This window comes from Astatotilapia calliptera, chromosome 14 (assembly GCF_964374335.1).
Source record: "Astatotilapia calliptera chromosome 14, fAstCal68.1, whole genome shotgun sequence".
Lineage (NCBI taxonomy): Eukaryota > Metazoa > Chordata > Actinopteri > Cichliformes > Cichlidae > Astatotilapia > Astatotilapia calliptera.
This window is the reverse complement of record NC_137435.1, coordinates 26,783,531-26,798,503: the sequence shown is the minus strand read 5'-3', so window position 1 is coordinate 26,798,503 and position 14,973 is coordinate 26,783,531. Positions and strand designations below refer to the sequence as shown.

The window sequence follows — 14,973 nt, the reverse complement described above, 5'->3', positions numbered from 1 at the left end:
ACAAATATTTGTAGAGTTAGTCAGCATGCATAGGTGGCCACTTGTGGCCATGGAGGGGATTGGAGCACCTGAATTCAGTCATTTGGATGTGTAAGTGAAAACATTTGGCAATATAGTGTATGATCCTGACCAGTCTGCATAGTTATTTATGCATACATGGACATTAAAACTTTTGTACTATCATTTATGTAAGGTTATGACTTTTACAAAAGGGTCTAAATTTTCGTTTCACCATTTTGGAAAACAATGCCAAATAATGTTCAGGTACAGAGCCCGGCGCCTTAATGGATGCCCCTGTTTCTGTCTGTTTAGACAAAAACAGTAAATTTTCTTTTACCATGAAAATTGTTTTCATGTGATTAATCAGCTTAAGAAGGGTTATATTGCAGTGTCGTCGAAGTGTTTTTGTCCTCTTGTATGCAATTTCAAAAGGATTCGGGTGGCAAGAGTATGCTCACTATATGTGACGGCTGTGTCATGCTCTGAAGGGCAATATAAAGAGATATCATCAAGGGTCAAAGGATGATCTTTAACAACCCTTGATATTCTACACTCACCTTTTTAACTATTCTCTACTATACTCTATCTGTTCTTTATTTATTACTTTGTCTACTTGCCTATCCATTTCTCTAATGATGCTTTCTCCATCATGCAGATCAATCAATGCTTTAACCTTGATCTCTGTGATAAACTGAAGAGATCTCCTGCACTCTATCTCTGTCATCCCCTCTGGTCTTCATCCATACTTCTACTCTCATGCCCGTTTCTCCCTTTTTCTTTTCAGCTCATCCTTTCATCAAACGTTGGCTCCCTCGTCTCATCTGCATTCTCTTAATCAGCTGCTGTCTACTCACCCTTGTGATCCCATTTCATTTCATCCCACTTCTCTTTCACTCTGTGTCTCATACTCTCCCTCTCTTTCTCTCTCTCTCTCTCTGCTGCTCTCATTTAATTCAGCTGCCATCTGATCATTCTGCCAGCATGAATCTTTGGCTCACCTGATCAAATCTTACCTTATAGCTAACTGAGATTCAGTGCTCCAAATAAGGATACAGGCTTCGTGCTGTTTCCCTATCAAACGCAGTTAGCAACCATGCTAAGTCCTGCAGTCCCTTCCCGTTAGTCAGTGGTGTGAGTGATAGGAGCCGCGAGCAAATCCGACACCAGAAAACGAGGTATAGGGGGAGCATCCATTTCCCCAGGCTGTCATCCTACAGGCTGTGCAGCAGTTGTGGCTGGTGATTTACGTCAAAGTGTGAATCTGTGGCCCTTAAGGGGGTGTTAAGTCATTTAATTTGGTTAGCAGGCCATTATTTTTATATATTTGATCATATTTTAGTCTTTCTTCTTTTACTATGTCCTGTTTTTTTCTTTTACTTCTCAAATTTAATAATTTGGTGTTATTTGTCATTGTTTAAATATGCCTCGCCACTATTCTTCTTGTCCTCCTGAATCCCCTATTTCATGTTCCTAATGACAGACCTTAACAGTCCACAAAAAGGACAGCGTGAGAGAGACAGAGAGAGAGAGAGAGGAGGTGAGAGAGTAATTGGAAGGGAGATGCTTTTGCCATCAGTGCCTGTGACAGGCCTTGGCCTGTGCAGTTGTCACACTGTATTTCACAATATAGAATTTTTTTGAGAAGGACCTGTAGTTTGCGCTTTCTTTAGCTGTGCCCCCTGTGAATGTCTCTCTCTCTCTCCCTCTGTTCTGCACTGTCACAAAGAACAGGGAAGTGACAATGCTATCAAAGGCTTGGTGCTCGTCTATTGATTGCCCCCGTCTGTCCACCACCTTAAGCCATCAAAGGCTGTCACCTATCAGTTGTTGCTTGATGCCGTCTTTCCCATCGTCTCTTACATCATAGTATTGTAGACTGAAATGTCACAAGGCCTGTGTGGAAACTTTGTATTGGATGATAGGCAATTTAAGAACATGTTTACTTGATGGGGACATTTTATCTTCATTTTTACAATTAAGTTGCAGTTATATATAGCAGAAAGGGCTATCCTCACTTTATCCTCACTTTATTCGAGGCACTTTCTCTGGAGATGCAAATAGATAGTCATGCAAGTATTGTGTTCTTGTGTTTTTTGTAGGGTGTGGATAAGGTGTCGGCATATCTACCTGATGCTCGGTGGTACGACTACGAGACGGTAAGGATATTTTTTCCTCATTGGAAATGTTTCCTCTAAAGTAGCACAACTATCTGTTAGATGTATGGGTCTGTAACTGTATTTGTAAAGTAGCACAACTACTGCCTTTAATGGAGTTGTATACATTAATTTACACACTTGTAGAAACCACAATTCTTTAAATTCTTGCTGAAATGTTCACTTTACTTAATAGCAAAGGTAACTACCAGAGGCTTACTGGAGGTTGTCCAAGTTAAGTGCAAATTCATAAATTGCACTCTTTTTATGGTTTGATGGTCATAAAACTGTGTATAACCCACAATGCAGGAAAGCTGGGTTTTAACTTCAGACATCACAGTATAGGCAGTTTTTAAATCCCATTTAGGGAAGCAAAATAATAGAATATCTTCAATATAATACACTCTCAATCAAAAACAGCTTCCTTAAAAATCTCATTGAGCTGAATTAACATAATAAGCCTTGTAATCAAAATAAATCAGATAGATTTGGGGGGGGGCGCTTATCACTATCATGTTATATTTGTCACAAAAACATGTAAAGCACAACCTGTCACATGAAAGTTGATGCCTCAAGTTGTTGTTTGAGACTGAGAGACTAAAGTGATAAGACAGAGTAGGAATGAGGACAAAGAGTGAGAGAGGGGACAAGGAAGAAAAGAGAGAGACTATCTCCCTGACAGAGAGATAAAAGAGGTGTTAAGTTCCTTTGGGACCTTATTTAGCCGTCACAGTGGCGATGTAAAGCGCCCACTGATCAGATGAACGATTAGATTGGCTGTCTTACTGCCGGCCCCTTGTCCTGGTTGGTCCCCTGTGATTATCTGGGTAGGAGGATAGAAGGGTGGGGGAGCAATGATGTAGTGAAAATGACCATGAAAAACAAGTTACAGAGCAAAGAAATACTGGAGAAGCACTCGGATGAGAACAAAACAGATGGGATGGGAGTTGAATGAAAAGAAAGGGGAAAGGATGGCTAGCGCAATTACACAGAGATAGAGGAAAGCATAAACAATAGAGAGGATGAGAAAGAGGCAACAGAAATGAAAATTACAGTATGCAGAAAAGAGGAAGATTGCAAGACTAAGAGGAGAAAGAGAAGAGAGGGCTAGAGAAGACCTCCTTAAGGCAGACAGTGAGGGGGAGATAAGATCTGAAATTGCTTATAGATGCTCCACTAACTCTAGCCCACACACACGCCCATATTGTACTGCATAAAATGACACACACGCACACACAGAAACTGACACATGCACACCCGGACACACCCTCACATAGAGCTCAGTGGGAATGGAGGAAACAGGATAAAAAAAAAAGAATTAGAGCATCACAAGAGAAAAAACAGGACACGGTGAAGGAAGGAAGTAAAAAGGAGAAAAGGAAGAGATTTTTGTTGTTAAATAGTTTTAGGCTGCTCTGAGGATTTAGTCCTCAGGGGATCAAACAGCTGAGCTCTAACTGGACCAGAGATGAATGGAGGGACACGTTTAAAAAGAGAGAGACAGAGAGAAATGTGAAGTTTATCATTATAATATTTTGAAAGCCAGTTTAACATCCAGATTTCATAAGGCCCGTTGTCAAGGGTGAGACAGGAGAACACCCTCACAAAAGGCCCAGTGTTAGTTTGTTTCCAAATCAGTTGTCTTTTATAAATTACAGGGTGGTCACCTCATAATTGTTGCATGTGTTTACATACTCATTTGTGAATACCCCCCCCCCCCCCCCCCACGCTCTGCTTATAGTATGAGACTAGAGTTTGATTAACAATTACTGATGATGACTAACTGATTTAAAAGATCGGTGAACTCTGATTAAATACGATGAAGTAAAAAGTGATTAAAATTACATACCCTACATATGTATGGTATAAAAATAATTATATTTTTTCAGTAAAAAGGAAAAACAGTCTGCATCGCATAGATTCTTTTGCCCACAAGAGGGAATTCAGTTAAATTAATATTTTATTCTGCTATCCTTCTGATCAGATGGAACAAGTGGGAGACCGCAAAAGGCATGTTGAAATGTACCTACCAGCAGAGAAGCTTGGATTACACATCAGGGGTGGAGCAATCCTCCCAACACAGAAGCCTAATGTCACCACAACATACAGGTACACACACACACACACACACACACACACAGAGATTATCACAAACATGTACATAATGGCAAACGTTGTATTCTTACATTTGGTGCATTTGTTTTATTCATGTGAACGCTATTTGTAATTTTATGTGTGTTTATGTATATTTAACTAGTCGGCGTAATCCCATGGGTTTGATCATTGCTCTTGATGACCATGACAGCGCAGCTGGAGAGCTATTTTGGGATGACGGTGATTCCCGAGGTATTGTCTCCTTTTTTCTTTTTTTCTTTTTTTTTGTCTGTTTGCTAGTATGTTGTGTATTGCTATTACCACTGACTGGATTCTGGATACGTTTTTTTTTCATCAAATGAAAGTTCTTATCTTTTTGAGTACAAAAAAAGGATATTAGCCAATCACTTTCAGTTAGCTCATACGTATCAACAAGCTGAAGCTGTTACACTTTGCTGTGTAACTATGCATCATTTGTGTTCAAGTGCTGTGACAAAGATAAAGCTCTGTGTGTGCTTCTCTTTACAGACACAGTTAAGAATAGCAACTACATCCACTACAAGTTCACTGTTACCCAGGTAACTTTCCCACACAAGTTCATACATCCTTTCTTTCAAATTGAGCCAAAATATTTCTTTCAATCTGAGCTTAAGTCTAAAGTTCAAAACCACCCAAGAATTTTGACTTTTTCATTCCACTTTACCACTCATGGTTGACCAATGTTGGGATGCTAAAGTATTGCTGGATCAAACGTTTTTTATGCTTTAAACTGCACTGAGGACTAAATTGGATGTTTAATGTATACATTACGTTACATTACATTACTCTGGGGTGCATGGCACTAAATTTAGTGTGTGTTTTCAATTTGCAAATCTGGGATCATTTTTAGAAGGTCAAATTATGTGACTGTGTCATAATCATAGTCTGCTGTCTTGTAGGGAACACTGACGATGCAGGTGACCAACAATGGTTACAATGACCCAAACAACCTTAAGTTTGACAACATTATTATCCTTGGGGTACCTACTGTCCCCGCATCCGTCTCTGTGACTGATGTTGATGCTACAAACACTACTACAATATTAGATAACAACAATATAGACTACGATGGAGCCAAGAAGGTAAATACAAGCATGTTTCTAGACATAATTATGCAAAAAAAGAAGCAACCTTTATTGTTTTTTTTCTTGTTTGTGTTTGTCACACAGTCTTTATTTATAACACACGTGAATGTAGATTTTGTCAGACTATAGGTGATCTGCAGCAGCAGAAACCATTTTTTGAGTAAAAAAATCAAATATAGGAATAATAAAAAGAAAATCTCTAATCTAATATCGACAAACAAGCAACATATATGACAGATATATTTAGTGAGTAGTTAATGGAAACAATCAATATCAATATTATCAATCAATGAATTAATATAATAATAAGAAGAAGAAAGCACAGACTCTAGTATTGCATGACTGATGCAGAATGGATGACTTCTACAGCAGCCACACTTCTGTCATTTGTTTCAGTTTGACCAGGAATGAAACCATTATTGTTCACTTCAAGGTTAGCCTCTAAGTGTAACAAATGTTAACAATTTACATTGGGTGAAAATCATAAAAAAAAAAAAACATCTGTGAGAGTGTGTGGGGGCATGTCATTACGAGAAAGAGAAAAAAAGAGTGAAAATGAACAACTAAGAGCAATGATTCTACAATAAGTGCCCAGGATTAGGAGCAAAAAGGCAAGAGTCTGTAAAGTGTCGAGAGACGCTTTAAGCAGTACTTTTTAGATTTGTTGTGTGTGTGTGTGTGTGTGTGTGTGTGTGTGTGTGTGTGTGTGTGTGTGTAAAAGTAACTGCATGTACATACACTATGTTACGTTCCCCTGGGGGGGGGGGTCTAGGCGTTAAGGGGGAAGCAACAAAAGTGACCGGGTCAGAAAAAGGAGTCAGGGAGGCAAAACAGTTAAATAAAACAGTTTTATTGAAGTTATTCAACTAAAAGAGACGGACAAGCCGTTATCACCATAAAACACCAACAAAACACAAACAAAACTCAGGCGTTGGTCAAATAAAGCAAAAAGTCAAAAGGAAAGCGCAGCTCACTAGCTGGAAACCACACTACACAGCTCACTAGCTGGACAACACACTACACAGCTCACTAGCTGGACAACACACTACACAGCTCACTAGCTGGACAACACACTACACAGCTCACTAGCTGGAAACTACCGCAGAAACACTCAGCTCACTAGCTGTACCCACACAAAATAGCACTCTGGCCCAGAGCTCACCCTGCTCTAGGCTTAAATACCTTTAATTGCTGATGGGAGTCAGCTGTACAGGAGGGAAAGGTGGCATCTCAGGTAGGAGGTAGTGGGACACGCCCACACAGGCACCTTCAGGAGGAGGCCCTGCTAGGGCCGTAACAACTATCAAGTATATGTAGCTGTGGCAGTGTTTGTGTAAATCCTTGAGGTCTCCTTGGTCACGGGCACAACCTTACATTTATCACAAGACACTGAGTTGTAATAATTTTCTGCGTGTTAAAGGCATCTGTGCTGTTAAACCTAAATTCTGGTTTGTCATGTTCATCAGTCTCCTTTTGCCTAGTCTGACCAATGAACATAGCTCACAGCTGCTAAAGATCATTAGTTTCATACACACTAAAATATAAATCAATATTAAACAAGTCAGCCTGGAAGCTAAAATGTGTTTTATTTGATTACTTTATTTGATTTTTAAACAATTCATTCTTACTGTATGTTAGGGATGTTCTTGGTGACTAACTTGTTAGTGATGTAAAGAAGAGAAAAAAATAGACATAATAGACAAAAAATAGAAAAAAAAAAGTGTGGACACTTTGGCTAACCTTAGCAATGCTAGCAGCGGTGATGCTGTCCACATCCCGATGTGTCATAAAGATGACACAGTCACATCGCCAGGCAGATCTGGGCTTTGTTCTCAATGGCTTCTGTAATCCCTGCACAAACACTTTCCTTCCTTAAAATTTATCCAATCCACAGGTGCTGACCCTGCAGAACCTTGACTTGATCTTGGGGGAGACGTATGTGGTAGAGTGGAAAGTACTACGTATTAACTGTCATCCAGAGGACAATGCAGATCAGGCTAAGTGTGAGGCCAGAGGCTGTATCTGGGATGTAAGTAGCCTACTGAATTTCTCATGTCGTAGGCTAACATACACATATCATTTAATTTTTCTATCAAATAGTTGGAATTCTGTGTTAAAGGTAAATGATGAAAAGTGCAAATGCTTTCATTATATGGCAAATACTACTATGCAGACCAGCAGAAATCCAAATGAAGCATATTTGGATAAACATTTTGCTTTCAAAACTGCAGTAAATGAGCATCATCAATGCCCAAACACTTACACTTACCCAGCTTCTTTGAAACCTGTTGCTGGCATCAAATTCAAAGTTAGCACATATTAGAAATGCAATGACAATATCTCAGTTTGAACATTTGATTTGTTGCCTTCCTAACAATTGACACTTAAACAGAGCCTTTTGGTGATTTGATGGTGTCAGTCTTGAAACTTTATTTCATAGTGCTCCGTTATGTTTTCTTTTTTCCCTACATAGCCAATTGCCATTGAAGGTGCCCCAAATTGCATCTATCCAGAAAACTATGGTTACAATGTCACATCATTAAGGGAAAGTAATGAGGGGATGACAATTGATATCATTCGGAACACAAAGTACAGGAGCAGTGGCCGTCCACAGTCCCGTGATATTGACACACTCCGTGTTGACATTAAATATCACAGCAGTGACATGCTGCAATTCAAGGTGTGTGCCTATTTTTTTGTTTTGTTCACGTAGTGGGGCAATAATTGATTCATGATTGATGTGCATAAATTGATGCAATAACAATTCCTCCACATGCAGATCTATGACCCAAATGATGATCGCTATGAGGTACCAGTGGAGTTGTCGGTTCCTACAACTCCTGAGACTGAAGAGAGCAATAGGCTTTACAGGGTCGCTATTGTCAAGTACCCATTCGGCATCCAGATTATTAGGAATAGCACCGGGACTATAATGTGAGTATCCAAAAGTTTTAGGTATGTTGAAGCTTTTCTTTAATGGAATTTTTTTTTCATGTGTTAAAATGGGTTTTCAACACTTGTATTTATTTGTTAAATAAAGCATAAATAGATAAAGCATAGATAGATAGATCGATATTCTCCGTTTTTCTTAAATAATACTAAATTGTCCCACCAAGTAATAAAGTCAAAAATAGGTTAAAATTTCCATTTCAACTATTTCAACTAGAAACTCTTTTATCCTAAAAGATTAAAGTAACAATGCTGAGTCAAACCCTCTGGTGCAGTTACGCAGTCACATGAGATATGCTCAGGAAAGTTTCTCAGTCCATCAGTGCCTGAAGTTGTTTCCGCTTGTTCAGCATTCATGATGATGTCACATGAAGCAGCACAGGTTTGGAGTCTATTCAAAGAATATTTCAAAGCAAGGGTGACATTATTTTGTAGTTAAACCTCCAATGTTTTTTTTTGGAACCGTCAGCTGAAATTTTACTAATTAAAATTTATGTTGAAGGGGTGCCTGCAGTTGCCCATGGGTCTTTATGCCTATTTATTTAAACATAATGTGAATTACTACCTTTGACTACTCCTTACCTCAACCACCACACGCCTTCTCTTTTCTTTCTCTCGTCTCTCATTGGTTTAATTCCCTATCTTTTCTCCTAGTTGGGATTCATCTGTGCCAGGTTTTACCTTCTCAGACATGTTCATCCAAGTGACAACTAGACTGCCATCTCATTACGTTTATGGTTTTGGGGAAACAGAGCATAAAACTTTTAAGCACGATCTAAACTATCATACCTGGGGTATGTTCTCCAAGGACCAGCCTCCTGGTGTAAGTATACCATAAACACGTAATGTTTGTTTCATTGTTTCATTGAAACCATTTTTATGCTTGCTATGACATATGTAAAAGTTATGCAGTGAGTCTCTTTAACCTCCTAAGACCCCAAATCTTCCACGGCATGCATTTTTAATTTCTCTTTGATATTTGGGCACATTGGGGAGCGATGAATGTAAAAACAAAGAATTACCAGATTTTTTTTTACCTTATTTTTGTTTTTAAAAAAATAAGAGCCACATATGAGGATATTCGTTCAAAATTTTGATAGAACAGTAGCAGTATAATGTCCTCGTAAGTGGATATCAGGCCCTTGTAGAGCAAAATTGAGTATTTTGGTCTAAATAACCCAAAATGTGATGTCCACATATGTGGACGCCAGGTCCTAGGGGGTTATATGACTTGTAGAAATTGTGAAGAGTAAACCACTTTCTAGACTATGTAAAGTTCTCTCTTTTTCTTATTAATGATATTTGTGTTTCTATTGACATGACCATTTGTCATCAGGTTTGTCATCACAATTTCAAGGTCAGTTAGGATATAGTTCACATCACCATTATCAAGGGTAAATTTTTTTTTTTTTTTTTCTTTTTGGCCTGTCCCGTTTGGCTCTTTTGCCATCAGAATTGTTGTCTAAAGGCAAAGAAAGATGCCCAACGGATTTACTTTACCAAACTGACCATCCCAGCCTTGCCGTAATGGTCCATTTGATTCACCTTTTATTGTTTATTTTAGTTTCACTTACTGAATACGGGACAGACTTGACTGGGGGAAAGAAGGGGAGAAAGAAAGAGGGAAAGAGAAACAGCTGAGAAGAGGGACGGGGGAGAAGGGCAAAAGACAAAAACCAACAGAACGGGCAGAGAAAAAAAAATGCATATATCAATCACCTGGATCACCTGCTGAGAAAGAAAAAAGAAAGCAAGCAGAAGAGAACAAGAGTAATAGAATAAACAACATCACAATGATATATGGGAATATGACAGTAAATACTAAATATTAAACATTATTGTGCAGCACATAAGATCAACAGAACACAGTGTGCTTTGAGGTAGGAGCCAAAAAGGGTGTAGTTTGTGGGTGTGATCACCCGTGTGTACACCTGTGAGCATGGACGCGCTTGTTTTTTGTTTTTTAAAAGGTTCCTTCATGTAATAATCTGCTAGAGGGTGTGGGGGGGCCACAGCCCCGTCCTCCAGGGCATGAAGCAGGTATGGAGGAGATCAAAACTCCAGACATCCAGAGGCCCCCAGAACACAAGAGACCAAGGAAGACCAACAGAGGGGCAGCTGCGCCACTGTCCCGGAAAGAGCTGAGGAGAGTCCCAGATGAGGGCTCACTCAGCAGCCGCGGAGCAGAAGCCAGGGGGAGTTGCAGTGACGCGCCCGTGAGCTCCGCCGGCAGCCAGCTGCGCCTGAGTGACCGAGCCCCAGGCCGAGAGGCCGGGGGCACCCCACCTCCGAAGTGGCCCGAGCGAGCCCCAGGCTCCAGGCCCCGATAAGCGGCCGCCAAGGAGTGAGCCGGTGTGTACCTGGACGCCCATCCCCGGACACAAAGAACCACCAACGCACCGATGTCTGAGGGGGTCCGCCACTGGCAGGGGAAGTGGTGGTGGGGGGAGATAGGCCTCCAAACCTTGGAGGGCCTGAGATGTCCCCAGAGAGGTGGCGCCTGACACCCAACCTGACATATAGACACAGACATACAGGCACACACAGATACAAACATCCATTCCCACCCTCATGCTCTCATATGCACTTACTCCACACTCAACCAACGTGGAGACAGACATAAAGAGACGTTGTACACACGATCACACTCCCCAAGCGTACTCTACAAACCGGGTCTAGGTGCCCCCGCCCCTGGAGGGGGGAACTGCACCCAGACCCAGGTGGTGTTTCCCTTTTCCCTGCGGTGGGGGGAGGCAGACCGCCCCGACTCCGCAGAAGCAGGAAGGCTCCACACTCCAGACTGCAGTCGGACGGCCAACTCCTCCTCCTAGCCCCCCTGCTCCAGCAGGTCGCAGAGAATGGGGGTGAGAGAAGACTCCAAACCTCCCTCCACCCGCTCATTGTAGTGTTGATGCATGTGTGTTTTAAGGTGCATTTTAAAACAAACAACCATTATCAAGGGTAATTGCTGAGCTTTTAAGATTACACCACAGGGTTCAGATAACTGTTATGGGACTTCTTGGAGAGGAAGAAAATTTAAGTTGGGGAGGAGGCCAAATAATTTAAAGATGGATAATGAAACACTTAAAAAATAATAGCTGAATCCTTGGTATATCAGAGCTAAAATATACTGTGGAGAAGGCATCTTCAGTCATTAAGCATGTAGAAATCCAGAGTATTTGAAGGAAAGGTTTTGTAAGGCACCTGAAAAACTGGTTAACCCAAATTTTGCTTTATTTTGAAGAGTGTCCATGGTTGAACTATTAGAGTCCATGTAAATGTTTCCAGAATGAAAATCCGTGTCTGCACATTTGTTATGACAGAGTAGTCGAGAGAGACCACAAGGCTTCAACTCTGTTGTTAGTGAATTATCTAATGACCTTTCTCCCTCTTAAGCCACAGCCATCACACTATGTACCAGGGCCATAAGGACACACTCACACTTATCAAGAAGAGGCACACATCTAAACACAAGTGACACAAAGGCAGAGCAGGTCCTCAGCGACACTGTATTACAATTCAACAACTTCTTATGTACCAGAAGTGCAAGAGGCTGATAGAGTGTAACGTGCCCATGAGTCTCAGGATAGTGACATCTGAAAGTGGCAGATTCCCTGTCCCCCACCACCTTTCTGTCTGTCTTTGCCATGTCTGACTAGTTCTATTCTAATCTAAGCACTGAAGACAAGAGAACCTCTTGGATTTTTACTAAAGGAACACTAACTTGGCATTGAATAGTATGGTAGCAAACAAGCTACAGTCTTCTCATAATTAACTGGCTCCTTTACTTAGCATTCAAACTTTATATTTAAAACTTTTATTATGTGCACGTTAATTTACATAGAAGATAGCTGTAGGAATATGTTTCTCTTACTCACTCTGGGGAAAACTTCAGAATACAGAGAGTGCTGGGAGCAAGCCCATTATAGCTGGGTTGCTGTCATATCCATAAATAAAATTAGAAATGTACTGTCAGGTGAAAAGAAATGTGCTAAAAAAAACAAAGCTGTGCAGAACTCAGCATTAGCACAAACCACACAGGGAAATTCCTTAACCAGCATTCACCCATTTCACACTGTGAACTTGATACTTACTTTTTTTTGTCTCTCTCCTACAGTACAAGATGAATTGCTATGGAGTCCATCCCTTCTATATGGGTCTTGAGAATACAGCTGATGCTCACGGTGTGCTGCTGCTAAACAGCAATGCTATGGGTGAGAGAAGCACACACACACACAGAGTCCCACGGAACTTGCGCATGAACACTATTGCCAGGTCATGCGTATACACAGATTTAAGTGCATCCATTCACTTTCACATGTACACACAGTCATGCTCAATTATGTATGCAAGTAAGCATTTAATAATTAATGATGAATTGCATCTTATAAGGTTTGAGAACAATTGCTTTGATATTTGCATAATGTAGTAAGCGCATCGCTGCCTCTGTATATTGTATTCATCCCATGAAACACAAATGGACATGCATCACACAAACTGTCCTCACATTTCTCATGAGGATAGTTATGCCTTCTGAGACATCGTGCTTGTAACCTATTGGATTATTAGACTGAATATTGTAGTCTAAATGTCTTCACTAAAAGTTTTTGTCGGCATTACTGTACACTGCTATTTATGCTAGTACACACTGTACCAAAATGAAATAAAATGTTTCGTTTGTTACTTTTGCATCTTCTCCCTCCTTTCTTGAATGCATGCTTTAAACACTAAAATATATAGTGGAAACACACACACACATACACACACACACCTAGGCTTCATGTAAATTTCTAAGTAACATATAAATTTTTAAGTAACAAAAATCTCTTTTATGCTTTGTTTGCAGATGTGACTTTACTGCCTAGTCCAGCTTTAACCTACCGAACTCTGGGAGGCATCCTGGATTTCTACGTGTTCATGGGTCCGACGCCTGAGATGGTGGTGCAGGAGTACACTCAAGTAAGTCTTCTTGGACTTGTGGTTTGTTTGTGCCTGTGTGCGCCTGTGTGTTTTGTGTCTGGCCCTGGGCCGCTGTTGATGGACTGCAGCAGCTGTGACTTCTTCGCTTCATTGCGCTCTCTCATTTAGCCAATCTAAACACACATATGCACACACACACACAGTGATACACACACACAGACACAAATAGTCAAACAAACACTTTATGGACACTGTCCCGTTTTCCTGCAAAACAACTTTTGCCTGTGCTTAACTGTTTTGGTTTCCTTGTTTGCTTTCTTCTGAACAGTTGATTGGACGACCTGTTCTACCTGCCTATTGGTCCCTTGGGTTCCAGCTCTGTCGCTATGGTTACGCGAATGACAAGGAAATAGAAACGCTATACACAGAAATGAAGACAGCTGGTATCCCCTATGTAAGTTCCTGGTGAAAGATTTTTTTTTTTCGAGATGTCTGAAATCACCATAAGAACAGCACCAAACCAGCAAACTAAATGCAGTTCAGAAAATATCATTCAAAGAAAGTTCGCACATGTATAGTTTTATATTTGTTTATATTAAACACTTTTTTTTATTTATTTAACATAACATGTGAGAAACAGAAAAAGTATGTTTGTAAGATCCTTCCAAAGGAACCAAGATAGGTTGACACGTAGAATTTTCCTCAGGAAATAAATTATGAAAATAATCTTATTATACACCAAAAAACACATACAAAATAATAATAAAAAAGCAGAAGAAGGAGAATAAATTAAGAAAGCTATTTAAAAAACTGATCTGTTCCAGATGTCCTAAACAGTAGGCAAAATACCTACATCACTTGAATACTGGTAGCACTGTGGGTTTGCTACACCATAGTATCATTTTACCTCATTTTGGTCCCCTTACATACACTGATGTGGTTCTGTAATTTGGATTTATTGGTAAATATAACTTCTTTCCAATTACACAGTGCAACTTCAGTATGATTTAGTCCATCTTGAGTGTTTGACCTTTTTTCTCTCTTGAGAAATGGTTGGAGATTGCTACTTATCCTCTGAGACCATTACTAGACCGCGTTCGTTTGACAGTAGCGCTGCTGATTGAAGTTCTGCCTTCTTTATCTAGCAAATCCTTTATCTGTGGTGAAGATGCTTTTTTTTGTTTCTTATAGAACAAACCTGCCTAATGCTTTGGATCCAAGTGATCCTGTTTCTTCAAAGAGTGCTTTGCCCCTTTCTCTACAGTCAAACTATTATGTTCTGACAATATTTGACATTATATTTTGAAATCTAAGACAATCCCATATTTATTTATTTAGATTGGTGAACAATAATTGTACGTTTCTTAACTTCTTTCTCTGATAAATTAAAAAATTCACCTGCCAACCAAACACCTCCTTCTGAGCAAGTGAAACAACTTAAGGAACTGTGTCTGCAGGACACAATGCTTATACTCTCTATAAAACATGTGGCTCAATTACATAGCAGTATATTTGTCTGCTTTTGTCTGATTTCATTCAGTCAGTGCAACTGCACAAGGAATTATTTCATTGGCTTCATCTGGACAAATGCAACCTGAAAGCTTATCCATTGTAGGTTGTATAGTGCAGAGCCATACACTCAGTGGAACAGACAGAACTAAACCCAACACAGTATCTATGTTTTTGCAGTATAATGATTGTATGTGGCCTGTAACTGAATTACATGAAATTGG

At 40.0% G+C, this 14,973-nt stretch overlaps 1 protein-coding gene across 1 annotated transcript in view; it reads left to right on the top strand.

Moving 5' to 3' along the window:
• si (sucrase-isomaltase) overlaps positions 1-14,973 on the top strand; it is a 61,972-nt gene that overhangs the window by 30,466 nt on the left and 16,533 nt on the right. The window contains exons 19-30 of the mRNA XM_026192202.2: positions 2,100-2,156; positions 4,138-4,262; positions 4,411-4,499; positions 4,776-4,825; positions 5,186-5,368; positions 7,266-7,400; positions 7,845-8,051; positions 8,151-8,305; positions 8,975-9,143; positions 12,438-12,534; positions 13,167-13,279; positions 13,569-13,694. Of these exons, the coding sequence (XP_026047987.2) occupies positions 2,100-2,156; positions 4,138-4,262; positions 4,411-4,499; positions 4,776-4,825; positions 5,186-5,368; positions 7,266-7,400; positions 7,845-8,051; positions 8,151-8,305; positions 8,975-9,143; positions 12,438-12,534; positions 13,167-13,279; positions 13,569-13,694 (1,506 nt within the window). The remainder of the gene's footprint in view (positions 1-2,099; positions 2,157-4,137; positions 4,263-4,410; positions 4,500-4,775; positions 4,826-5,185; positions 5,369-7,265; positions 7,401-7,844; positions 8,052-8,150; positions 8,306-8,974; positions 9,144-12,437; positions 12,535-13,166; positions 13,280-13,568; positions 13,695-14,973) is intronic.